At 43.2% G+C, this 27,858-nt stretch overlaps 1 protein-coding gene across 2 annotated transcripts; it reads left to right on the top strand.

Annotated features, from left to right (window-relative positions):
• Positions 1-27,823, top strand: LOC109875162 (long-chain-fatty-acid--CoA ligase 3). Of its 2 annotated transcripts, none has more exons than XM_020467382.2 (15): positions 1-203; positions 7,820-8,363; positions 12,256-12,433; positions 12,531-12,640; positions 13,017-13,155; positions 13,506-13,656; positions 15,137-15,260; positions 15,419-15,490; positions 15,643-15,782; positions 17,590-17,762; positions 18,215-18,289; positions 18,467-18,658; positions 19,032-19,146; positions 22,441-22,598; positions 22,774-27,823. In XM_020467382.2, exons 2-15 carry the CDS (start codon positions 8,001-8,003, stop codon positions 22,929-22,931), a joined length of 2,148 nt encoding a protein of 715 aa, XP_020322971.1. In that variant the 5' UTR covers positions 1-203; positions 7,820-8,000; the 3' UTR covers positions 22,932-27,823. The 2 variants fall into 2 exon arrangements, with proteins under 2 accessions (XP_020322971.1, XP_020322972.1); XM_020467383.2 differs by having other exon boundaries at positions 1-198; positions 7,815-8,363.
• The last annotated feature ends 35 nt before the right edge of the window (positions 27,824-27,858 follow it).

Here is a 27,858-nt window from a genome sequence, read left to right on the forward strand (position 1 = left end):
TCGTTTCCCCATCACTTCCGGGCTGATAACAAGGGCCGTTGATGCCCGCAGATTTTCATTACAATATCTTAGTTTAATAAATACATTGGCGCCATAGCTGTGATGTTTTGGGAGTGATATTGTCACAAAGCCTACAAATGAGGTTGGTGTATTGACGAAATTCTTCCAAGAGACGCAGGAATAGCGGATGATGAAGAGGTGAGGTTGCATTGTCTGGGCTCTCGATTCTTGCAGATGTGCTGCGATGTTAGCTAACGTTAGCTGGCTAGCAATTCTATTTTGTTGCTTGTTACCAGTAGCTCTCTCGACGGATAATCCAATGTTATTTGGTGTAATTGAAATGAGACTCAATAGGTTACTAGCTAGTGTCGGCTTGCTTTTCTCGAAACTTTATTTTTTATTTATTTTATTAGTTAGCTGTGTGTGTGTGTCATCCACAGCTGTAATGCCGGGCTGTTGATGCTAACGTTTGATATATTTGATAGGCACTTTCCTGTCTGGTGACGTTAGTAAGCTAGTTCACTACGGTAGTTAACGTTATCTTACTGTGGTGTTGACAAAAGGGTTTCATCATGGCATTTTGAGTGTGTTGATCCCCTCTGATTTATATCACGTTTTATTACACGTTATCAGGACCTGGGTAACTGTTAGTTACCTAACTATTTGGTTTGTTTGTTATATTTTTAGTTAGTGAACGTTAACTATGTACCTGTAGCATATTTAGTTAGCATAGCCTATTTTTGCATAGATATGGAAAAATTGTTCATCCAGCAATGTGGTAACGTTATTGTCTTTTGGCCTGCCACATTATCTAGCATTATAGACCCTGCTAAGTAGGACTAACTGTCCTCGCCATACCGGTAACGTTGCTCAAACAACTGCGTCATGGCAACAGACAATCACAAATGTCACATGACACATGTCTGGAGACGAGCCTGTGGTGTTTCCTTTCTGGGAGAAGGAGATGGTGTGTGCTGTGCAGATAACAACGACAACTAGAATATAATGATGGTGAGAAGGCCATAGATAGAGTGAAACCTTTCAGATAGGAGGTGATGACAGATTTGGAGTCTCGTGGGTATGGGCTGACTGAACCAGTTCAGGATGTAAGGTGGTCAGATGCTTTGATTTGATTAACTTATACCAATACTGCTATGGCACCACATTAGGCATCATTCACATCTTGTTAGTTACAAATACTTTAACTGTTGTGCAAACTGTGTTTGTTATGACACTGGTGGACAGAGTGGTGGATTCCTCCAGATGATTTAACAACACATTCTCTCTCTCTCTATCTCTCTCTGTGTGTGTCTGTCTGTTTCAAGGACTCTAGGAATGTTGTCTTGTCTTTACTTTGGGGTCAAGTGGAAGTAGAGTTTACACAGCAGAGGATGTCTTCTGGGTGATTGAGAGTTCTGTTTTCCAGAACCAGACTTGACCTAGACTATCCCTAACAATAAGGGAACAACTCATTTGTTTACAATTACAGGAGTAGAACTAGTTATATGTTTACTGTGCTGTTAGGCCTACATTTCAGTTTCATAGTTCCCGTTCAGCCATGTGGTCTGCAAGCCGTTATTACTCTGCCCCATGACTCATTTAAGTGGAGACTCAGAGTGGCCTAAAACTTGACTGGGAGATCTTTTGAGGTGTGTCCTTAAGCATTTATTAGCCTCTCCAGCCTCTCTACCATAGAGGCTGGACCTGTATTTCTGGACTTGTTTGTCAAAGCCTTTGATGAAGAGCTGTGAGACTTTGCATTAGTGGCTGTACTAGTTTAGACTAGTCTGACTTGGTGACCTCTGTGGGTCATTCCACCTCAAAGACACCCACCATCTCAGATTTCTGAAATAGTTTCTGTAGTTAGTAACAGATACGATTAGCATTCCAGAAACAACATTTTCTTGAAATATAATTTGATCTCTGAGAAATTAAGCTAATTGATTGCACCCAAATTGGCCATTTCAATTTATAAGATTCAGATAATATTCATTTATTAAATATAATACCCAACATCCGATTTACACCAAAGTTCTTCCTACCAATGAATATACACACATCTAAAGCGGATCCCCCACACCGCATGCCAATCCCACCCAACAACCAGTTCGCAGTTCTCTATGTTTGACAAGTGGTATGAAACTGTGGCTTGGAGTATTGCTTCTCCATACTATTTAATGTATTCCCTGTGAATCTGGTGATGTTTTTTTTTCCCTTTTTAGAGAAATTTCTAATTCAAGTCACTTGCATTATTTGCCATAAAGTAGTGTGAAAGTACAAGGTTTTGACCACTAGATGCAGCTGTTCCTGCTATACCGCAACACTATTTTATCAATTGTGTTGGTCTCTTGTGTTTGTTAAATTGATCACAACATTTCCTTTGCGACTTTGGGTAGAAAACCAATGGATTTGTCTCATTATGAAAATAAATGTTGTGGTCATACTCACAATTCAAGCCAGCAATTCAGTTTGTCCTAATAGCAACCTAATGCGTCAAACCAACTCTCCTTGAGTAGTCCAACAAGTGTCTGTTCTCTAAGGCTATCCCTATGCAATTCTCATACAAAGACTTTTCCTGGAAGCCCAAAACTTTGATGGTGAAATGCGCTAAGGACTTCATTGTTGTGTCAACCCTAATAAAATAATTAATTGCATAGCAGTCTTATGTTTGTCAATACAGTTATTAGGAAACAACTCTATGTATCTGTGTCAGTCACCCATGGTATTGGGTTGGGTTTAATTCACACTACTTTCCCGAGTGGCGCAGTGGTCTAAGGCACTGCATCTCAGTGCAAGAGGCGTCACTACAGAACCTGGTTCAATTCCAGACTGTATCACAACCGGCCCTGATTGGGAGTCCCATAGGGCGGCGCACAATTGGTCTAGCGTCTACCGGGTTAGGGTTTGGCAGGGGTAGGCTGTCATTGTAAATAAGAGTTTGTTCTTAACTGACTTGCCTAGTTAAATAAAGGTTCAATTAAAAATACATTAAACAAAACAACATTACAAAACACTATACAGTGTGTGTTTTCAACTATTTCCATTGAAGACCATTTGAGACCATAACATTGAGACCATTAGAACTGCTGTGGCCTAATGGTTTGCTTGTTCATCAGGAATGGTCAAACCGTAACTAACCCAGACCTTTTTTTGAAGGGAATAAACCACACACAAAGTGGCCATTTCCTGGACACTTATTAAGCATAAAAGAAGGACAAACTGATTTGCTTTCACGGAGGACTGGCTTGAATTGTGAGGATGGCCACACAATTTATTTTTGTCATGGGCCAAATCTATTGATTTTCTACCCAAAGTTACAGTTGAAATGGTGTGATCTCTTTACTAAACACTGATACCAGCAAAATGGATAAAAGAGTGTGGCTGTATGGCAGAAACAGCTGCATCCTGCATGCTTCCACACTACTTTATGGTAAAGGATGCAAGCAACTTCAATAACTATTTTCTCTGAACAGGAGGAAAAAACTTCACTGAGAATACATTACATAGGATGAAGAAACAATATCCGAGCCGCAGCTCTATCCTACTTGTCAAACATAGAGAACTGATACTATATACTGGTTGTTGGGGTGGGATTGGCATGGGGTATGGGGGCTCCGTGGATGGCTTTTGACTATTTTTGGGGGATTCCTCATGTCTTACTTACTCATTGTTAAAAAAAGGTTTGGTCCAAATCAGATATTAGGTACTATATTTATTGAATATTACATGAATTCTATAAATTCAAATGGACAATTTGGGTGCAATCAATTAGCTTAATTTCTCAGAGATAAAATGATATTTTAACAAAATAGTGTTGCCGTAATGCTAATCTTATCTGTTTCTAACAAAAAAGAAACAATTTCAGAACAATCTGAGATGGTGGGTGTCATGGTTTTCTGAAATTACATGGAACAAACCTGTGTCGGTGTCAGAGTCATAGGCTGCAAGTTTTGAAGTCAAGAATGCATGACCATTGATCAGAGTACAGTATTCTCCTTTGAAAGGTCATGGGTTAGTCTAGCTTCCCACACAACCTAGAACATTTTTTTCAGGGAAGTGTGTGAGAGGGTGATTCTACTTCCCTATGCTCAACTAGGCCTATAGTCTCCCTTGAGATCTATTCATTTCTTTGGTGCAAAATCTATTGGGAGGAAATCTAGATCAAGTCTTGCCTGCAGTTACTATCAGCGTAGTTACAAAGCTCAGTCTAAATTTGTTATCTATAACCCAATCCTAGTTGTGAATAGGGCTGTTGCGGGAACATATTACCGCCACACCGGAAGTCATGGGTCATGACCGCAGTAAAATGCCATGTGACTGAGTCACGGTATTCCCCTTTTATGCACTCTGGACATGCTTTACTAGTACCCAGCTTGCTAACTACCATCAGGTCCTGATGGTCTGGTATTCAGGACTCTATTGTTCCCCCATCAGGTCCTAATGGCCTGGTTTTCACGGCTCTATTGTTCCCCCGTCAGGTCCTAATGACCTGGTTCTCGGGGCTCTATTGCCCCTCCATCAGGTCCTAATGGCCTGTTACTCAGGTCTCATTTGTCCCTCCATTAATTAGGTCCTAATGGTCTGGTACTCAGGGCTCTGTTGTCCCTCCATCAGGTCCTAATGGCCTGGTTCTCGGGGCTCTATTGTCCCTCCATTAGGTCCTAATGGTCTGGTACTCAGGGCTCTATTGTCCCTCCATTAGGTCCTAATGGTCTGGTACTCAGGGCTCTGTTGTCCCTCCATCAGGTCCTAATGGCCTGGTTCTCGGGGCTCTATTGTCCCTCCATTAGGTCCTAATGGTCTGGTACTCAGGGCTCTGTTGTCCCTCCATTAGGTCCTAATGGCCTGGTTCTCGGGGCTCTATTGTCCCTCCATTAGGTCCTAATGGTCTGGTACTCAGGGCTCTGTTCTTCCTCCATTAGGTCCTAATGGTCTGGTACTCAGGGCTCTGTTCTTCCTCCATTAGGTCCTAATGGTCTGGTACTCAGGGCTCTATTGTCCCTCCATTAGGTCCTAATGGTCTGGTTCTCGGGGCTCTATTGTCCCTCCATTAGGTCCTAATGGTCTGGTACTCAGGGCTCTGTTGTCCCTCCATTAGGTCCTAATGCCTGGTACTCAGGGCTCTATTGTCCCTCCATTAGGTCCTAATGGTCTGGTACTCAGGGCTCTATTGTCCCTCCATTAGGTCCTAATGGTCTGGTACTCAGGGCTCTGTTGTTCCTCCATTAGGTCCTAATGGTCTGGTACTCAGGGCTCTATTGTCCCTCCATTAGGTCCTAATGGTCTGGTACTCAGGGCTCTGTTCTTCCTCCATTAGGTCCTAATGGTCTGGTACTCAGGGCTCTGTTGTTCCTATAACCACTCTGACATCAATGCAAATACAATCAAAAATCACATCAAACACTTATCATCATAACAGTATGGTGCTTTTAAAACTCAGCTCACTGTGATTGATTTGAAGAAAGAAGTTCAACAACAGGTTGAAACAGTATAAAACATGGTTATTGTGGATGTTGTTTCAAAGCCTAACACAACGAAATGGACAGCGCTTTCTAAGGTGTTGATTCATTCAAAACAGCCATACGCATGTTAGAGCTTATACATATGTATAGGCTTATGACCCCAAGCCCGAAAATAAACAATCAACCCTGAATTAAAATGATGATTGTGCCGTTATACAATATATAACCTACTGCATATTACGCATGGCTGAAAAAAATAAAACAAAACTGATTTAAGATGTCTTTGGTGTATATAATAGGTCTAGCCTATACTCTAAAATTTAAACAAATTCTAGTAATTGCCTTTGAGTGTGGACTGTATTAATATGCATACTGGATGGACTGGTTGTGGAAGGCTACTCGAAACGTTTGACCCAAGTTAAACCATTTAAAGGCAATGCTACCAAATACTAATTGAGTGAACTTCTGACCTACTGGGAATATGATGAAAGAAATAAAAGCTGAATTAAAAAATTATTTCTACTATTATTCTGACATTTCACATTCTTAAAATAAAGTGGTGATCCTAACTGACCTAAGACAGGGAATTTCTACTAGGATTAAATGTCAGGAATTGTGAAAAACTGAGTTTAAATGTATTTGGCTGAGGTGTATGTAAAGTTCCGACTTCAAGTGTACGCAGCACAAATTGCTTGCTAGCTAGATAGCTAAGCTAACTACCTTGCTGGCTAGCTAGCCAGCTAACATTATCTAAGTGAGAATGTGATGAGGACAGGGCAAGCTACTCACCTTCAGACCACCATGCCATCTCTCTCTCTCATATAGTTACCGAGGGCTGAATGATCAATGAGCAGCACGTAGAGCACCCTCTTCTGGCAACCGTTGAACATTTCTAGAAATGACAGCAAATGAGCAGATGTATCTGTTTATTCTATTTATGTAATGTCAGTGCTTTATCTGTGTAATAAAGACCGATACAGATATTTCTGGGAAAGGCTGATACTTTGGGGGGGGTTAAATAAAAAATGTGACTAAATGTAAAAATAATGTTTTTACTGACTACAGTTTTGTTCATGAATTACTAAGTGATTTAAAATGCATCACTGTTGCCAAATCGGTGACTGAAAAATCTGTAACAGAATGACTTCAATGGAATTGGCTACAATGGGAAATCATAGTAGTCCCAACCCACAGTTGCAGTGTAGCACAGTACAGTAGAGTACATTACAGTAGAACACAGAATAGTAGAGTAAAGAAAAGTAGAGTACAGTAGAGCACACGTGTAGAGTACAGTATAATGTAATATACTCTACTGTACTGAACCATACTCTGCTTTTCTTTACTGTACTGTGTGGACTACTATATTGCAGGGATCGCGTTAACGCAGAATTGAGCTTTTTTTCAAGCAGAACCCCCCCCCCCGAGAAAAACATGTTGCATTCTGAGAACGCAGGTGTATTGACCATGACAGGTTAAATTTAAAGTTCCAACTATTTAAATAGACACGTTCCAAAACGTCTCTTCCATCCTCCAGACCACTCGCTCTCTGCCTGTCTGCGGGGGATGGTGTGGGAGATGAGGAAGTAGGAGATTGAGAGCACATTTTACGTTGAACATTTTATGTGGCTGTTTTCACACTGGTTTGTTTGCTAATGTTCGAAGCAGAGTTCGATTATTTGTTACATTGTGGTAACATCGAAGAATGGAAAAAAAAACGTATTTATAATGATTTATTCAGATGAGTGTCGCAAGCCATTTTTCCTACGCACTTATAGCATTTGTATTTCAACAAAGTTGAGTACTTGCATATTGAGGCTATATTATCGTTCAGATTAATGATTATTGTATGTGAGTATAATAACACTATGTATTCACATAGCACCCTCTTGAACTGACCCGGATTTTCCTGCATTCTAGAACACTGAGTGGACCCATGTATTTATTGTCCATTTGTTTAATTAGAGGGCAGGGGAATCTATTACAACACAGATTTTTGACGGGTCTGTGTTTTGAAAATGCAGACTTTTGAATGCTAACGCGACCCCTGGTGTTTTTTAATTATTATATATTGTTTTACATAGTGGTGCAGCCCAACCACAAGGGGGCGCAGCGGCCCTTTTACGTTCTTTCGAGAGAACCCTGGTCTGATGGAGATTACACTGCTTGCCTAATTTGACTATTATTCCAAGGAGATTAGAGCCATGTAGCCTAAATTCATTGCTGGGTGGTCTAACAAATGGTACATTACTAATGTGTTTAATTTTTTTAAATGCATTTGCGCTTTCTATCCCTCCCTCCCTCTCCGCTATGCCTGTCTTCATCTCTAAAGTGTTTTCTGTTCTCTCACTACAGGGGAGCTGACTAAAACCAAGCTGTCTGTCAGTCCATCCATCAAGCGGATCTATCAGAGGAACCACCAGTGCATGAGAAGGAACACAATCTGTTTTCGAAAGAAGTGTTGGGGTGTATCCCTCACACTTCCTGCCCCACCCACCTCAACAGACTCCACCCCGTGACCCTTGATCCCTGACATCCAAGATGAAACTAAAAGAGGACATGAACCCACTGCTGCTGCAGGTCTTCCGCTCGGTTGTCTGGGTCTACTCTGTCATCACCTTCCTGCCCTGGTACCTGCTCTCGGGCGCAGGAGCCAACCTAGACCGGGCGCGGCGGGTCAAGGCACGGTCAGTGAGCGGTCGCCCGGCGGGCCCTTACCGGGCGACCAACCATGAGGATGGTAGCCAGCAGAAGCTGGTGTCTTCCTTGCACCCAGGAGTGGACACCCTGGACAAGGTGATGGAGCATGGAGCGACCAGGTTCCCAGAGAGGAACTGCCTGGGCACGAGAGAGGTGCTGAGCGAGGAGGACGAGCTCCAACCCAATGGGAAGGTCTTCAAGAAGGTGAGGAAGAGGGAGAAAAGTGGATTTAATTATCTTTCTTGATACAGTGCCTTTGGAAAGTATTCAGACCCCTTGACTTTTTCCACATTTTGTTACGTTACAGCCTTATTTTAAAATGGATTAAATAAATAAAAATCCTCAGCAATCTACACACAATAACCCATTTCTTAAAAATAGAAAACAGAAATACCTTATTTATATAAGTATTTAGACCCTTTGCTAGAGATTTGAAATTGAGCTCAGGTGCATCCTGTTTCCATTGTTCATCGTTGAGATGTTTCTACAACTTTATTGGAGTCCACCTGCAGTAAATTCAATTGATTTGGCATGATTTGGAAAGTCACACACCTGTCTCTATGTAAGGTCCCACAGTTAACAGTGCGTGTCAGAGCAAAAACCAAGCCATTAGGTCAAAGCAATTGTCCGTAGAGCTCAGAGACAGCATTGTGTCGAAGCACAGATCTGGGGAAGGTTACCAAATTTTTTTTGCAGCATTGAAGGTCCCAAGAACACAGTTGCCTCCATCATTCTTAAATGAAAGAAGTTTGGAACCACTAGGACTCTTCCTAGAGCTGGCTGCTCAGCCAAACTGAGCAATTGGGGGAGAAGGGCCTTGGTCAGGGAGGTGACCATGAACCCGATGGTCATTCTGACAGAGCTCTAAAGTTCCTCTCTGGAGATGGGAGAACCTTCAAGAAGGACAACCATCTCTGCAGCACTCCACCAATCAGGGCTTTATGGTAGAGTGGCCAGACAGAAGCCACTCCTCAGTAAAAGCCACATGACAGCCCGCTTGGAGTTTGCCAAAAGGCACCTAAAGTCTCACAGACCACGAGAAACAAGATTCTCTGGTCTGATGAAACCAAGATTGAACTATTTTGGCCTGAATGCCAAATGTCACGTCTGGAGGAAACCTGGCACCATCCCTACGGTGAAGCATGGAAGTGGCAGCATCAGGCTGTGGGGATGTTTTTCAGCTGCAGGGACTGGGAGACTAGTCAAAACATTTTAATCAATTTTAGAATAAGGCTGTAATGTAACAAAATGTGGAAAAAGTCAAGTGGTCTGAAAATTTTCCAAAGGCACTGTATAATTTGTATGGGAAAGGCCTCTTTGCTATGGTTGCAGTAGAAGGACATTAGATGGCACTGTCTAACCCTGTTTGAAGGCAGCTGGTTTTTATAGATAATTCTGGGGTAATACTGTCGTATAAGGAGACCTACCAGACATCGGTGTGTGACAGTTTAGTGGTGCGTACTTCTAGTATTAACAATGGTATTTTAATTTTTTGGGGGTCAGCTATGAAACTAGCAGACAGATGAATAATTTCTGATCCCCCTTTTTTGCCCCTACCATCCCCTACCCTGGTTGGAGGACCTGGTGGAAAAACATTACAATTTAAAATATACTGTGCCTTCAGAAAATATTCACACCCCTTTTTCCACATTTTGTTGTGTTACAGACTTTTTTTTTTTATTGACATTTTTTTGTCACTTATAGGGCTGACCTCAGTTAGTCGATTATTCAGTCAATAGGCTGTTGGCCGCCCGAGATTTCTTTAGTTACGTTTTTTTTTATTGTGCACAAGACACCCGCCTGTTTCTCACCTGCCTCAGTGGACTAGTGCTTTGCGGAGGCCACGGGGATGACACAATCCATCACTCTAAGATGCTACTGAAATTGTGTATGGTTATATTATGTATGAGTAATGATGCATCACTAATACATATAATATTATTTGATAACAAATGCGCATCTCCCACATTGAATAGTGGTTGCTGTCGGCGGTTCTGAAACATAATCTTCAGTGCCCCGTAAACATTGGCAGTAGAATGGCCTTACTGAAGAGCTCAGTGACTTTCAACGTGACATCGTCATAGGATGCCACCCTTTCCAACAATTCAGTTCGTCAAATTTCTGCCCTGCTTGAGCTTCTCCGGTTAACTGTAAGTGCTGTTATTGTGAAGTGGAAATGTCTAGGATCAACAACGGCTCAGCCGTGAAGTGGTAGGCCATACAAGCACACAGCGGGATTGGCGAGTGCTGAAGCGCGTTGCGAATAAAAATGATTTGTTCTCGGTTGCAACACTCACTACCAAGTTCCAAACTGCCTCTGGAAGCAACATCAGGACCATAACGGTTTGTCAGGAGCCAAATCTGGGTTTGGCGGATGCCAGGAGAACGCTACCTGCCCCAATGCACAGTGCCAACTGTACAGTTTGGTGGAGGAGGAATAAGGGTCCATGGCAGTTTTGAATTGTTCAGGCGAGGCCCCTTAGTTCAAGGGAAGGGAAATCTTAATGCTACAGCGTACAATGACGTTCTAGACGATTTCAGCATGACAATGCCCCTGTGCACAAAGCGAGGTCCATACAGAAATGGTTTGTCAAGATTGGTGTGGAAGAACTTGACTGGCTTCACCGATCCCCGACCTCAACCCCATCGAACACCTTTGGGATGAATTCGAACTCTGACTGCGAGCCAGGCCTAATCACCCAACATCACTAATGCTCTTGTGGCTGAATGGAAGCAAGTCCCCGCAGCAATGTTCCCACGTCTTGTGGAAAGGTTTCCCAGAAGAGTGGAGGCTGTTATAGCAGCAAAGGAGGGACCAACTCCATATTAATGAACATGATTTTGGAATGAGATGTTTGACGAGCAGGTCCACATACAGTATAAGTATTACATATTTTTTTTATTTTTTTTACTTCACCTTTATTTAACTAGACAAGTCAGTTAAGAACACATTTTTATTTACAATGACGACCTAGCCCGGCCAAACCTGGGTGACGCTAGGCCAATTGTGCGCCTGGATTCGAACCAGGGACTGTCGTGACGCCTCAGGTACTGAGATACAGTGCCTTAGACTGCTGCGCCACTCGGGTGCTCAATGTAGTGTGTCTACAGAAATAAGAAAGTTCCTGCTTCTGTTGCCTGTTTGGGTGTTTTGTTTAGTAGCCTACTGATTCTGTTAGTGCCAATCATTGCTATGCTGCAATCTTATTTTATTGCTATGCTGTAATAAAGGCTTTTAAATTATTTTATTTTTTAACAAACTCTCTGTTATTACTTACCATTTAATTTGTGTTTATACTGTTCCAAATAATCAGAAAATAGTAGTAGTAATAATAATGTAATCTAACAGCACCTGTTTGGCACACATAGGCCTAATATTCACACAGTGCTGGCTACAATATACTGGATCTCCAGTAGTTTTCACAGCTAAATCACATGTCTTCCACACATCTAACTTCCCCTTTCCCTCCTGAGCAACCAGCAAACATTCCCCAATTTCAAGTTTTATTTTCAGGTCTTCCGCATCCATTTTGCTGTGTTCAGAGTTTATAACTAATTTTATAATGTGAAACATTATAACCATGTTTCACGTAAAAACAGCAAGAGTTTAGGGAATGTTTTTTCCTAAACAAATGAGGGATTTGGGTAACAACTTTTCAGTCAGAGAATCAAGTAAGAACCTAAATGGCTGTAATGATGGTGCAGCTTCAGCACGGACAGCTCGATAAACGCTTGCTGTGCTGTGGTGCTTGTTCACTGCAGCAAGGAGGGGAGAGAGAGCGACAACCTTACTCAGTCACACAGGCACTCGCTGTCATTTAATTTTTTTAACACCGCGTGGCCATCGGTTTCCCTCTTTGAGTCATTAGTGTGTCTTAATTATTTAATCAAACGATGTGACTAACGCATCAGACAAGCTTATTGAAACACATAGGTGGTGTCTATGGAAAAATGCATGCATTTCAAATGTAGACCGGTAGACCGACGCTCGACAAAGGTTTTTCTTAGCCGGGGACATAAATGGATGTCGTACGATGAGGCCTACCAAGCAGCAGTATATTAGTGTTAACAGTGTATGTGGTCGTGTTATCTCTAGGTGATCCTGGGGGAGTATCAGTGGATGTCGTATGAGGAGACCTACCAGGCAGCAGTGTGTTTTGGCAGTGGACTGGCCGCGCTGGGCCAGAGGCCTCAGTGTAACATCGCCATCTTCTGTGAGACCAGGGCCGAGTGGATGATAGCAGCACAGGCCTGCTTCATATACAACTTCCCATGTGAGTGTTTATGTTAGACAGTAGCACACTGTAGCAACACACACACACACACACACACACAATGAATCTCTAACTCCAGTCTGTGTCATTCTGACAGTGGTGACGTTGTACTCTACTCTGGGCGGAGCGGCCATTGCCCACGGTTTGAACGAGACTGAGATCACCCACATCATCACCAGCAAAGACCTGCTACACAGCCGTCTCAAGGTCAGCTCTGCTCGCCTTGTCCTGATCACTTTCTACAATGCCATATGAGACAGTACACACTCCAGCCAGATAATACCATTTTCCCACATTTTAAATAGTCTTGCCTATATATATTACGCGTTGGAACAGTTGCCCACTTACAGTACTTGAGCAGACAGTCTAAGTGTTGACAGTCAGTGTGTTTGAGGGGATCCGTTTGTACAAGGCAATGCGTAGAATTGCTAGTCTTAATGGCATAATGAGTAGTTATTTGGAATGCGAGATGATTTGTAGATCATAGACTACATTGATTCTATGCAGTCCGACTGCAATCTCCAGTCAATAGCTACTTTCTCTCCCCCTCTCTCCTCCCTCTCCTCCTGCCATCTCCTCCCAGGACATTCTGTTGGAGGTGCCTCGGCTGCAGCACATCATCGTGGTGGACAGTAAGCCAACCAGTTGGCCTGGCTTCCCCCGCGGCATCATGGTCCACAACATGGACGCCGTGCAAGAGCTGGGCTCCAGACCCGACAACAGTAAGGAGGGAGAGCGTGGGTGTGTGAGGGGCGTGTGTGTGTTTGGGTCTACGCGTTGTCTGACTTGGTACTTCTGCCCTGTGGTCTTAGCAACTGAAATGTAATCTGACTTCCAGAATCATAGTTTTTTTGTACCTGAATAGCCCTCTCTGTCATATCCTATCAGATTGTATTAGCCCTGTGCTATGTGCATGCCCTCTCTTGAAAGAAAGATCGATAGCCGTTCTCTGATGCCCCCGCATTGTGCAATGTTCTGACCCAAAAGTCTCTTTGTGTGACCTCTTTTAACGTCCCTGCTGCCTCCCCCCCCCCCCCCCTCTCCCTCTATCTCTCTCTGCGCGCGTCTGTAGTGGCGGTGGCGCGCCGGCGGCCCGTGCCCTCTGACATCGCTGTAATCATGTACACCAGCGGCTCCACGGGCATCCCCAAGGGCGTCATGATCTCCCATAGCAACATCATCGCGGGCGTCACAGGCATGGCAGAGCGCATCCCAGACCTGGAGTACGTACAGAGAACTATGGTGTCTTCTAGATTGACTGCTAATTGTTTTTGACTTTTCTCTCTCTCACTGCCCCTCTCTTTCCCCCCCTGTGTGCCCTGATCACTGTTTTTCTCCTTTTCTCTTTTCCTCATTCATCCGTTTTCAATGTCTCTCTCTCTCTCTTTCTATCTGCCACCATTTGCCCTACAGAATGTAAACATATCTCTTTCTCTCTCATCTCATGAATATCTCTGAGTGTCCTGCTCTTCATCTTCTCTTCTCTATATTAGTACTAGTCAAAAGTTTGGACACCTCCTCATTCAAGGGTTATTTTCTACATTGTAAAATAATAGTTAAGGCATAAAAACTATGAAATAACACATGGAATCATGTAGTAAGAAAAACAGTTTTAAACAAATCAAAATATTTTATATTTGAGATTCTTCAAAGTAGCCTTGATGACAGCTTTGCACTCTCTTGGGCTTTCTCTCAACCTGCTTCTTGAGGAATGTTTTTCCAACAGTCTTGAGGGAGTTCCCACATATGCTGGGCACTTGTTGACTGCTTTTCCTTCAGTGTGCCTTGAATTTCACCAGCAAGCTCCATCACACCTCTTCCTCCATGCTTCACAGTGAGAACCACACATGCAGTGATCATCCGTTCACCTACTCTGCGTCTCACAAAGACATAGCGGTTGGAACCAAAAATCTCAAATTTGGACTCATCAGACTAATGTCCATTGCTCATGTTTCTTGGCCCAAGCAAGTCTCTTCTTATTATTTGGTTTCCTTTAATAGTGGTTTATTTGCAGCAATTTGACCATGAAGGCCTGATTCATGCAGTCTTATCTGAACAGTTGGTGTTGAGATGTGTCTGTTACTTGAACTCTGTGAAGCACTTATTTGGGCTGCAATTTCTGAGGCTGGTAACTCTAATGAACTTATCCTCTGCAGCAGAGGTAACTCTGGGTCTTCCATTCCTGTGGTGGTCCTCATGAGAGACAGTTTCATCATAGTGCTTGATGGTTTTTGCGACTGCACTTGAAGAAACTTTAAAAGTTCTTGAAATTGTCCACATTGACTGACCTACATGTCTTAAAGTAATGATGGACTGTCATTTCTCTTTGCTTATTTGAGCTGTTCTTGTCAAATAAATGGACTTGGTCTTTTACCAAACAGGGCTATCTACTGTATACCACCCCTACCTTGCCACAACACAACTGATTGGATCAAATGCATTAACAAGGAAAGAAAGACACACCTGCTAATTGAAATGCATTCTAGGGGACTAAAGCTGGTTGAGAGAATGCCAAGAGTGTGCAAAGCTGTCAAGGCAAAGGTTGGCTACTTTGAGGAATCTCAAATATGAAATATATTTTGATTTGTTTAATTAACACATGTATTTGGTTACTACATGATTCCATATATATATATAGTTATATATTTTCTGTATTTTTGGCAGTTGAATAAAAATTATTATTTTTTGTTTCCATTCGTGCAGTGAGACAGACACCTACATTGGGTACCTGCCACTGGCCCATGTTCTGGAGCTGAGTGCAGAGATGGTGTGTATCTCTCACGGCTGTTGCATCGGATACTCCTCCCCACAGACGCTAGCAGACCAGGTGAACACACACACACACAGAGCGAGACAGTAAACCAAGGCTCAACAACACATGCTGTATGTAGGAACCCTCTATTGGAGCTCCTCCTCTATTAGAGAACAGGTCTATGCTCTACTCCTAGTCTGATCCATCTCTCTCTCTCCTCTCTTCCTCCCCAGTCCACTAAGATTAAGAAGGGCAGTAAAGGAGACACCAGTGTTCTAAAACCTACACTCATGGCTGCTGTACCAGTAAGCACTAAAGCTACCGTAGAATATATATATCTATATATATCTATATAAGCAGTTAATATTCTGTAAGATATGCACAGATTTTTAATTTTTTTATTTTAAGTGGTGTTTTGTCCTCTTTCCTTCTCTGTCCCTCATTCTCCCTCCTGTAGGAGATCATGGATCGGATCTATAAGAATGTGATGACCAAGGTGGAGGAGATGAGCAGTGTGCAGAGAACCCTCTTTGTGTTGGCCTACAACTACAAGATGGAACAGATCACCAAGGGCTACAAGACCCCGCTCTGTGACAGGTAATACACACACCTGTAACACACACACACACACACACACACACACACAGTCAATGGGTAATGATTGATAGTCTCCAGGAGGTTGAACTAGGACTGTGGCGGCCATGACATTGTGTCAGCCAGTTATTGCCATGCAAAAGACTGCCGGTCTCACGGTAATTGACCGTTAATTAACATAAACACGTTTAGCTTCTCCAGGCCTTCACACATACACGCTGCTGATGTGCCTTTGGAATCTACATTTTTAACAAGTCTATAAATCAATTGAATATACACCATCACCATAAATCCATGATTTATTTTAGGTAGGTCTAAAGAAACATGATATGAAGAAAATGTATTTCAGAAGAACAGAATATGAGTTGGTCTACTGTATGTTATCCTGTTGGCTGTAGGCTTGTTGGTTTAGCTGACACATTATGCCTTTAAGTCCTGTGCCATTATTTTATATTATATGGTTTTATAGTAAGAAGAATATAATTGAACTTGGCTGAATAAAATAGAAAGGATATTTTTCCCTTTCTGGAGCGAGTGCGCAGATGAAGTGGCTCTGTTGAGCGTAAAAGTGATCATTTGAAACAGGTCCTATACGCTAGATTGAGTTATTTGGCAACTTGTGAGAGATACAAACCTTAGAATGTCTTATAAATCAAAACATGTAATGGGGCCTCATGGACCGGCTAAAGGCTATTGATGATTTAAGAACGTCGCAAAGAAAAGCTTGCGCTGTGTTCCTTGCCTCAGGCTGCACAGACCGTTCTCTCATCAAGTGATCATATTATCACCCATCAGACTATTCTCAATGTAATATTGTCTTTACTAATATATTACATGAGTTCATATTTAGAACGGCCCATTATCAAATGGGCAGAAAGAAAAAAAGACTATGCACACGAATAGCGAATGGAGGCCGCTTTCCCACCTGTTGGTTGGGGTAGGCTACTGCAGTTATTTCACTCCAGGCATCAACCACTGTTTGAGGAGCATGCAGCCTCTCACTGCATGACAGGTGATATTGCCCCCAAACCCTATGCCATGGGCTCTCCAACCCTGTTCCTGCAGCTACCCAGGGCTTAATTTAGGAAACCTAGTGAAATCTGTTTGAGAACATCGAAAATAAATAATATGTTTTCACGATGAAATATAGAGTATTTAATTAAACTGTCGACAGCCCCTCTCTCTGCGCGCTTGAGAAAGGAATGAAGGTGAGAGGGGCGGAGATGGAAACGCACAGTGGTGAGATATTCTATAGCTGAAGGTAATGGATCACCCCAAAAAATCTCTATTACTAGGCTATTCAAAATCAAATACAAATTCACTATTGTAGGTGAACTGTAATCCCCCTCTACTATCAATGCACCAACAGCATTGCCTAGGCCTCTATGTTCATTCCCAGACTCATGGATAGAAATGTTGGAGCATAGCATAAGGTAACCAGTCCATCCAGTATGCATATTAATACAGTCTACAATCAAAGGCAATTAATAGAATTTGTTTAAGAAGTTTCTCTGCGGTGCGTAATATACGGTAAGCTATGTATTGTATACTGAATGTCATAATCATTATTTTAATTCTGGGTTTTTTTCAGGCTTGGGCTCATATATAGGCATATGCAATAATGCAACGCAACAGCCTTAATGGAGACTCGCACACCGACATTCTCGATATTGCTGTGGCCGGTGCCTGCGTTAAACAGAAACCTAAGGTTCACACAGAGGTTATTATGAATGACTTGTTGTTTACCTTGGTGTTTTTCTCATCCTCTGACTCACTGTCATCCTCTTTCCTTCTCTCCCTCTCTCTCCAGTCTGGTGTTTAGGAAAGTGCGCTCGTTGTTGGGGGGTCACATGAGGGTGCTGTTGTCTGGTGGAGCGCCCCTCTCCGCTGCCACCCAGCGCTTCATGAACATCTGCCTCTGCTGTCCCGTGGGCCAGGGCTACGGCCTCACCGAGACCTGCGGAGCTGGCACCATCAGCGAGAGTAAGAGAGCGGGAAGGGAGGGAATGAGTAAGGGGGATGGAACGGAGTGAAGGGGACGGGAAGGAGGAAGTCAGCCGGGGCTACGGCCTCACCGAGACCTGCGGAGCTGGCACCATCAGCGAGAGTAAGAGAGCGGGAAGGGAGGGAATGGGTAAGGGGGATGGAACGGAGTGAAGGGGACGGGAAGGAGGAAGTCAGCCGGGGCTACTGCCTCACCGAGACCTGCGGAGCTGGCACCATCCGAGAGAGAGAGAGAGTGAGGGAGGGTGGATGGAGGCGGTAGGTCCAAGAAGAAGGGAGGGAGGGTAAAAGAGAAGGAAATGTGTAGACTTCTGCTGCCTGATGGAAGAGAGGAATGGGGGGCACAATAGAGAAAGCCAGGTGATTGTACACAGTAATGTGATACGCTATGTCGTTCTCACGTGTATTATTTTCCTCTCTCTATTTGTCAGTGTGGGACTACAGCACAGGCCGGGTCGGCGCTCCTCTGATCTGCTCCGAGATCACCCTCAAGGACTGGGAGGAGGGTGAGTCCCTCCATAGCACTGTGACTGCAGAATCGGTGATATTAGGGGGAGGGCTGGGAGGGTGGAGGTGAGTGGGGTTGGGGGCTAGGGTGGATGAAAGTTATATTTGAAGGGATGGGCGTGGGGCTGAAGATGCTTTGGGCATAGACCGCGTCCTCTTCTCCTGATCTTCTCCAGGCGGTTACTACAGCACAGACAAGCCACACCCGAGAGGGGAGATTGTAATCGGCGGGCCCAACGTGACTATGGGTTACTACAAGAACGAGGTGAAGAACCGCGAGGACTTCTTCGTGGACAGCAACGGCCAGCGCTGGTTCTGTACAGGAGACATCGGGGAGTTTCACCCAGACGGGTGCCTCAAGATTATCGGTGAGCAGCCCAGAAAAAAGAGCCGTTTTTAGAGAGAGCCCTATGGTATGTTGTCTGTCTATCTGTGGATTTAAATACATACGAGTCAGATCCTCCAGGTCAACTAACAATGCATACCAGTACAGTTAACTGAGGGGGACCTTGTGGTTAAGGTCACATAGGGCACATAGAGGATGATTCCCTTGTCTGCGTGGACATGAATCTACCAGCCATACTCCTCCCCTTCTCTCTGTATCCACTTGACTTCATACCCGTCTCTGTCAAAAACAATCACATATGAAAGGATTCACGTATATAAACGACAGATAAATTCCTCCCAAAGGCAGATGTATATAAATCTACCTTAGCAATCATTTGTGTTCCTTCTGTGTAGATCGTAAGAAGGATCTGGTGAAGCTCCAGGCTGGGGAGTATGTGTCTCTGGGGAAGGTGGAGGCCATGCTGAAGAACTGCCCTTTCGTAGACAACATCTGCGCCTACGCAAACAGGTAACAATGCACATATGATATACCGCTCGGGTGACTGGAGTCTCTCTCGATAACCCTTGAGTGTACAAAACATTAAGAACACCTTGCTATTATTAAGAACGAAAGCGTCACTCAGAGATGCCGGCCCATGTTGACTCCAATGCTTCCTGCAGTTGTGTCAAGTTGGTTGGAGGTCCTTTTTGGGTGGTGGACCATTCTTGATACACACGGGAAGCTGTTGAGTGTGAAAAACCCAGCAGCGTTGCAGTTCTCAAATCAAGTTGTATTAGTCACATGCGCCGAATACAACAGTGAAATGCTTACTTTCAAGCCCCTAACCAACAATGAAGTTTAAAAAATACAAATAAGAATAAGAAATAAAAGTAACAGTCATTGAAGAGCAGCAGTAAACAAACCGATAGCGAGACTATATACAGGGGGCACTGGTTAGTCAAGGTAATTGAAGAGCAGCGGTAAACAAACCGATAGCGAGACTATATACAGGGGGCACTGGTTAGTCAAGGTAATTGAAGAGCAGCGGTAAACAAACCGATAGCGAGACTATATACAGGGGGCACTGGTTAGTCAAGGTAATTGAAGAGCAGCGGTAAACAAACCGATAGCGAGACTATATACAGGGGGCACTGGTTAGTCAAGGTAATTGAAGAGCAGCGGTAAACAAACCGATAGCGAGACTATATACAGGGGGCACTGGTTAGTCAAGGTAATTGAAGAGCAGCGGTAAACAAACCGATAGCGAGACTATATACAGGGGGCACTGGTTAGTCAAGGTAATTGAAGAGCAGCGGTAAACAAACCGATAGCGAGACTATATACAGGGGGCACTGGTTAGTCAAGGTAATTGAAGAGCAGCGGTAAACAAACCGATAGCGAGACTATATACAGGGGGCACTGGTTAGTCAAGGTAATTGAAGAGCAGCGGTAAACAAACCGATAGCGAGACTATATACAGGGGGCACTGGTTAGTCAAGGTAATTGAAGAGCAGCGGTAAACAAACCGATAGTGAGACTATATACAGGGGGCACTGGTTAGTCAAGGTAATTGAAGAGCAGCGGTAAACAAACCGATAGCGAGACTATATACAGGGGGCACTGGTTAGTCAAGGTAATTGAAGAGCAGCGGTAAACAAACCGATAGCGAGACTATATACAGGGGGCACTGGTTAGTCAAGGTAATTGAAGAGCAGCGGTAAACAAACCGATAGCGAGACTATATACAGGGGGCACTGGTTAGTCAAGGTAATTGAAGAGCAGCGGTAAACAAACCGATAGCGAGACTATATACAGGGGGCACTGGTTAGTCAAGGTAATTGAAGAGCAGCGGTAAACAAACCGATAGCGAGACTATATACAGGGGGCACTGGTTAGTCAAGGTAATTGAAGAGCAGCGGTAAACAAACCGATAGCGAGACTATATACAGGGGGCACTGGTTAGTCAAGGTAATTGAAGAGCAGCGGTAAACAAACCGATAGCGAGACTATATACAGGGGGCACTGGTTAGTCAAGGTAATTGAAGAGCAGCGGTAAACAAACCGATAGCGAGACTATATACAGGGGGCACTGGTTAGTCAAGGTAATTGAAGAGCAGCGGTAAACAAACCGATAGCGAGACTATATACAGGGGGCACTGGTTAGTCAAGGTAATTGAAGAGCAGCGGTAAACAAACCGATAGCGAGACTATATACAGGGGGCACTGGTTAGTCAAGGTAATTGAAGAGCAGCGGTAAACAAACCGATAGCGAGACTATATACAGGGGGCACTGGTTAGTCAAGGTAATTGAAGAGCAGCGGTAAACAAACCGATAGCGAGACTATATACAGGGGGCACTGGTTAGTCAAGGTAATTGAAGAGCAGCGGTAAACAAACCGATAGCGAGACTATATACAGGGGGCACTGGTTAGTCAAGGTAATTGAAGAGCAGCGGTAAACAAACCGATAGCGAGACTATATACAGGGGGCACTGGTAGTCAAGGTAATTGAAGAGCAGCGGTAAACAAACCGATAGCGAGACTATATACAGGGGGCACTGGTTAGTCAAGGTAATTGAAGAGCAGCGGTAAACAAACCGATAGCGAGACTATATACAGGGGGCACTGGTTAGTCAAGGTAATTGAAGAGCAGCGGTAAACAAACCGATAGCGAGACTATATACAGGGGGCACTGGTTAGTCAAGGTAATTGAAGAGCAGCGGTAAACAAACCGATAGCGAGACTATATACAGGGGGCACTGGTTAGTCAAGGTAATTGAGGTAATATGTACATGTACGTAGAGTTATTAAAGTGACTATGCATAATATATAATGATAATAACAGAGACAGCGGTGTAAAAGAGGGGGAAGGGGGGGGGGGGCAATGCAAATATTCTGGGTAGCCATTTGATTAGATGTTCAGGAGTCTTATGGCTTGGGGGTAGAAGCTGTTAAGAAGCCTCTTGGACCAAGACTTGTTGCTCTGGTACCGCTTGCCGTGCGGTAGCAGAGAGAACAGTCTATGACTAGGATGGCTGGAGTCTTTGAAAATGTTTAGGGCCTTCCTCTGACACAGCCTGGTATAGAGGTCCTGTATGGCAGGAAGCTTGGCCCCAGTGATGTACTGGGCTGTTCGCACTACCCTCTGTAGTTTCTTGCGGTCGGAGGCTGAGCAGTTGCTATACCAGGCAGTGATGCAACGAGTGCTCTCGATGGTGCAGCTGTAGAGCCTTTTAAGGATCTGAGGACCCATGCCAAATTTTTTCAGTCTCCTGAGAGAACTGTTTTGTCGTGCCCTCATCACGACACAAAACGGTGCCTCTGGCACCTACTACCAATACCCCGTTCAAAGGCACTTAAATATTCACCCTCTTAATGGCACACAGACACAATCTATGTCTCAAGGCTTAAAAATCCTTCTTAACCTGTCTCCTCCCCTTCACCTACACAATGAAGTGTATTTAACAGGTGACATCAATAAGGGATCATAGCTTTCACCTGGTCAGTCTGTCAAGGAAAGAGCAGGTGTTCTTAATGTTTTGTACACTCAGTACACTCTCCTTGTCAACTTGTTCTGTCTCCATCTGCTGTCTGTCACCCACTTTCTACCTCTCTCCTGTCTCTCTTTGTCTTTCCGACTCATTGCTCTCTCTATCCTTCATCCTATTCTGGCCCGTCTTTCTCTCTCCATCTTTGCCTTACATCATCATCATTCTAGTTATTATTATAATGAATCATAAAAAGGAATTATACAAATCAACTGTGTTTTCTATATAAAACAATAACACTTATCTCTCCATTTCCTTAACTCTCTCCGTCCCAGTGACCAGTCGTACGTGATTGGCTTTGTGGTGCCCAATCAGAAGCAGTTAATGGCGCTGGCGGAGCAGCGAGGGTTACGGGGCAGCTGGGAGGAGATCTGTAACAACCCTGACATGGAGAGAGACGTTCTCCACATCATCACAGAGGCCGCTCTGTCAGGTAGGATGGAGGGATGGAGAAGATGATGAGAGACGGGTGGAAGGAGGAATAGAGGTTTCTGGTTGTAACATATGAGTACTGTTTCTCCATCTTTTTGTCCCTAGCGTTGAATTGTATTTCTCAACCCCAACCCATGCATTCGTCTCTAAAGTCCGGTGTTGTTTCCCCCCCACAGCCAAACTGGAGCGCTTTGAGATTCCGAGGAAGATCCGTCTGAGTGCAGAGCCTTGGACACCGGAGACTGGCCTGGTGACTGACGCATTCAAACTCAAACGCAAGGAGCTCAAATCACACTATCAGGAAGACATCGAGAGAATGTACGGTGGCAAGTAACACACACACACACAGGCATACGCAAGGAATCTAACAAGCGCTATCTAGATGACATGAAAACTGGAGAGAATGTACGGCGGCAAGTTACACACAAACAGACACAGCCCCCCCCCCCCCCCCCTTCCCAAGACAAAAGACAGAGGGCCAAGCCAGTTCGAGCATCATCAGTTGCTTGTCTTCGTCAAAAGTTTTTCCGGGGTCTGTGTGTTGCTATGACGATGCTGGCATCATGGCGTGACTCGACCGTGACACAGAAAATTACACGTTAATCTTGTCCCACTCCTCCGCTCCTCTCCTACGTTTCTCCTTTCCTTCTCTCTCCTATCCTCCATCTAGCATGGTCTTTGGCCTCTGAGTGTAGTCCAGACACCTGATAGTAGAAAGGATGTTTTTTTTGTGTGAATGTGGCCTGGATCGTGTTCATTAGGCATCAAACGGAAGAAAACTGACTGAAACAAGGAGGGACTACCTGAACTTGTCCAACAAGAAACGTTTTGCTATGTTGTGCACTAATGAATTACGACTCTGAAAAATGAGGCCCTTCGGTTTAAACGTTCCACATCCAGGTTTGAATCTATGCAGGGATCCCTTTTATTGTATAAATGTTTCGGGATGTGGTGATGTTTCGTTGTCTTTCTTTTTTTAACGTAATCGGTTTGTCTTGGTTCATTTCCGAAACCTATTCGATGAACATCTTATGTCTGAGAGAAATTAGTGTTTTGCGAAACCATACGATTTTTGTAACGCAACTCGCAATTTTTATTTGCTTTCCTTATTTCTTGTTTTTCTCTGAATGGTTTGTTTCTCATTTATCTGTTACCAAACTGACATTTCCCTCGTCTGCCTCTAGGTCCTGAAGGTTGCTTCTATTCTATGGAAGAGTATGTGTTTACTGACTTGACTAGATTAAGTCCTATGTCACTTTGTTACAGTGTGCCAGTGATGGAATCTCCTCCCTGCTCTGTGCCCCTGTGTGTGGCTACGGGCTGATATGATGTGCCTGGGTTGGCTGGTGGAACCTGTTTCTCGTAATGTAGCCTGATCCTGGATCGTTTTTTACTTTAGCCACCTCCTCTTGACTATTTGTGAGATGTCATGAGTTGACCCAGGCAAGAAATGATCTGGGACCAGGTAAGTAATGATGGTGTCCGGGGGGGGGGGGGGGGCTACGGGGAAGTAGGATGCAGTTGCCCCGTAAAGCTGATCGAAGTTTAGTTTCTCTTCCCTGTGGTTGAGGCTAAGATGGGGAGAGGACAAGCTGATCCTTGATCTGTGCCTAAAGGGCAACTTCTCAGCACGTGACACCAATCCTACTGAGACCCTTATTCATTTCTACTCTGTCACTTAACCAGTAGGAGGCCGTCTCTGCCACTGGTTCATCTTTGAAACATAATCTGTATAGTAATGTCCAAATTTACAGGGGTGTGTATGTGTGATTTGTGCTGATGTTTGGGTGTGTGTGTGTGCGTGCGTGCGTTCTCTGACCCTGAGCTTGTTCCCTATGTCTCTGTGAAGCCCGCTGCATGCCCACCCCACCTGACCTGTAGAAGTCTTTTACCTTTCAATGTTTCCTCCAGCAAAACGATGTTACATACAGTGTCCTGCTAAACCAGGTCTGTGGCTCCATAAACCATGTTATCACCAGGACGATCTGGTTCCGTAAAACCACGTAGATTGTCTTTATCGACATGGGCCTAAACCTGCCGTTTTTACTCCATAAAATGATGACCCGTGTACTGCATGGATGTCTCCTAAGAGAGCCAATGGCTCCCAGTCCAGATCTGTAGCCGTTTGCCTTTTTTAGTTGCTCTTCGGCAGACTGTGTGTTTGTGTCATCCAACGGTAGTCCCATCTACCCTGATATCCCTGTTCGTATTACAGGAATGCATTGTCCTATTTCTTTGTCATAGCTCTAGTTACTGTTGCTATTATTGATGAAATATGAAATGCAGATTGAATGTGCAATATTTATACGAAATACAAATTCTAAAACCTAAAGTATGTAAAGGAAAAATGCACAGAGAGAGCGAGCCCCTTCACAGTGTATGAATGTGTGGGTGCGGGCCCGTCTCTTTCCAATTAAATGTACAAAGAAAACCTAGAGGACAGGCGGACGGACAGAAAACATTGTTGTAGAAGTAGTAACATATAGCCTCTTTATGGTGTGATATTAGTGCCAACAGAAATGTAATCTGAATTCAATCATCTTGAATTCATTCAGATTTGATGGCAGTAATATGACTCTATACTTATTTTTCTGTATTGTGAAAGTACTGTACCAATTATAGTAATGAAGACTAATATTTTGGCCTTGTAAAAGAAAAATACAATGGTGACGATTAAGGCACTACAGGTGAACAGATTTATGTCTCCAGGAAGTTATTTGGGTTGCATGATTCCTTGTGAATGCACTATATACATTTGTGACGTATAATGTATTCAGAAATAAAATCCAAGATGAAAAGTAATTTGGGCAATTCCATACGAGATTTGCCCAAAGATATGTAAACCTTGGAAAGGTACTTTGGGTTAAGGAGGTTTGGCATACCTTTTCAAAGTTGAAATCATTGTATTAAAAGTTGGAGAGTTCATGATATTTTTGCTTTGCCCAGGCCTTTTGATGATATGACCCATTTTCTACATTAATTGACGTTAGAGGACATAACCAACTGCAAATCACCAGCAGAGGGAGTTCTGAGTCCGTTCCCACGTGAACTGTGTTGTAGATGCTCCAAAAATAGATCATCATTTCAAAAGTAGCAGAGCGACCACTCTGGAAATGTTATGTACTTGTAGAGTATATTGTTTTTAAACCATTTCCAATACCGAACGAAATTCAAAAGGGGACTTTTTGCGACATTTACGATAAGGCCCGGGTAAGGCCAAAATTTCACACATTTCCCAACTTTCAAACAAGTTATTTCTCAATAATTATTGTGGGTAGAGATGTCAATGGTATTCCAGACAAAATGAAGTTATTATTGATTTCATTTCAGGAAGATTAAAAGCATCATAAATATCTCTGGGCCAATCTCGTTTGGAATTCCACATACATTATAGGCTGCCATATATGTATTGTCTGCAAATGAATTAGTGTGTATGAGCAATGTACAGTATATACCGTAGAAGAAGAGCTTGGATATTTAGCACAAGGGATATTTCAGCATTTGAAAAGGACCCTCGGTTTTGGGAAGTAGTCCAAAACACTGATGATGTTACGAATGAGGAACCCAGGTGCAGGCTGGTTCCCGTTCTTCTTACAGTTCCTGATATTTCATTGGTTCTTTGTATTCAATTCCCAACCAATGTCTGTCCAGTCTGCTGCTTTGCTATCCCATACCAGGCCACAATTGGTTAAGAAGATTTGTTCATAGGAATATACAAAGTGCTGTATCTTGAGTGTTTCTCTGAGGTTCTACACACATACATATACATACATACATACACTAGCATTCAAAGGTTTGGGGTCACTGAGAAATTTCCTTGTTTTTGAAAGAAAAGCAAAAGATTTTGTTCATTAAAATAACAAATTGATCAGAAATACAGTGTAGACATAGTTAATGTTGTAAATGACTATTGTAGCTGGAAACGGCTGATTTTTTCAAATGGAATATCTACATAGCCGTACAGAGGCCCATTATCAGCAACCATCACTCCTGTGTTACAATGACATGTTGTGTTAGCTAATCCAAGTTTATCGTTTTAAAAGGCTAATTGATCATTAGAAAACCCTAGAAGGCCAGCATCCCAGAGTCGCCTTTTCACTGTTGATGTTGAGATTGGTGTTTTGCAGGTACTATTTAATGAAGCTGCCAGTTCAGGACTTGTCAGGCATCTGTTTCTCAAACTAGACACTCTAATGTACTTGTCCTCTTGCTCAGTTGAGCACCGGGGCCTCCCATTCCTCCTTCTATTATTCTGGTTAGTGCCAGTTTGCGCTGTTCTGTGAAGGGAGTAGTACACAGCGTTGTACAAGATCTTCAGTTTGTTGGCAATTTCTCGCATGGAATAACCTTCATTTCTCAGAACAAGAATGGACTGATGAGTTTCAGAAGAAAGGTCTTTGTTTCTTGCCTTTTTGAGCCTGTAATCAAATGCACAAATGCTGATGCTCCAGATACTCAACTAGTCTAAAAAGGTCAGTTTTATTGCTTCTTTAACAGTTTTCATCTGTGCTAAAATAATTACAAAAGGGTTTTCTAATGATCAATTAGCCTTTTAAAATGATAAACTTGGAATAGCTAACACAACATGCCATTGGAACACAGAAGTGATGGTTGCTGATAATGGGCCTCTGTACGCCAATGTAGATATTTCATAAAAAATCTGCGGTTTCCAGCTACAATAGTCATTTACAACATCAACAATGTCTACACTGTATTTCTGGTCAATTTTATGTTTTTTGGACAAAAAATTTGCTTTTCTTTCAAAAACAAGGACATTTCTAAGTGACCCCAAACTTTTGAACGGTAGTGTAGGTACATACCTACCTACATACATACACACATACATACATACATTACATGTCTTAGTAGTGAAGTCATCCACTTTAACTACTGATGTACCTAAAGACAAGGAACAAAGTTTGGTGTACAGATTAATTTGACCTCTCGCATTGTTTCTCATAGTAAATACGTTGGAAGGGGAGGTGTTAATATGATCAAATTTCCTAAAGATATACCAGTTGTGCAGGTGTAAAACCTCATTTAAACCTATTTGGTCTTTGTTGTTCACCAGTTTTTTGGGGTGGGTCTTTTTCCTTCTGGTTTAGCGTGGGTTACTGGCCTTGTGACATCATGGGCTATTTGCAAATGTTTCCTTCCTTATTTATTTGTAATTTGGCCTTGGAAAATTGTCATGAAAATAAAAGTTGTGATTGGTCTAAAAATGCCCATATGTTCATTCTGTTTCATTCATGGATTATATT

Source organism: Oncorhynchus kisutch, linkage group LG30 (assembly GCF_002021735.2).
Source record: "Oncorhynchus kisutch isolate 150728-3 linkage group LG30, Okis_V2, whole genome shotgun sequence".
Classification (NCBI taxonomy): Eukaryota; Metazoa; Chordata; class Actinopteri; order Salmoniformes; family Salmonidae; genus Oncorhynchus; species Oncorhynchus kisutch.

Coding starts and splice junctions, on each gene's coding strand:
- LOC109875162 (XM_020467382.2), top strand. CDS start 8,001: ATGAAACTAAAAGAGGACATGAACCCACTGCTGCTGCAGGTCTTCCGC. Junction 18,659..19,031: donor CGGGTGCCTCAAGATTATCG/GTGAGCAGCCCA, acceptor CCTTCTGTGTAG/ATCGTAAGAAGGATCTGGTG. Junction 19,147..22,440: donor ATCTGCGCCTACGCAAACAG/GTAACAATGCAC, acceptor TCTCCGTCCCAG/TGACCAGTCGTACGTGATTG.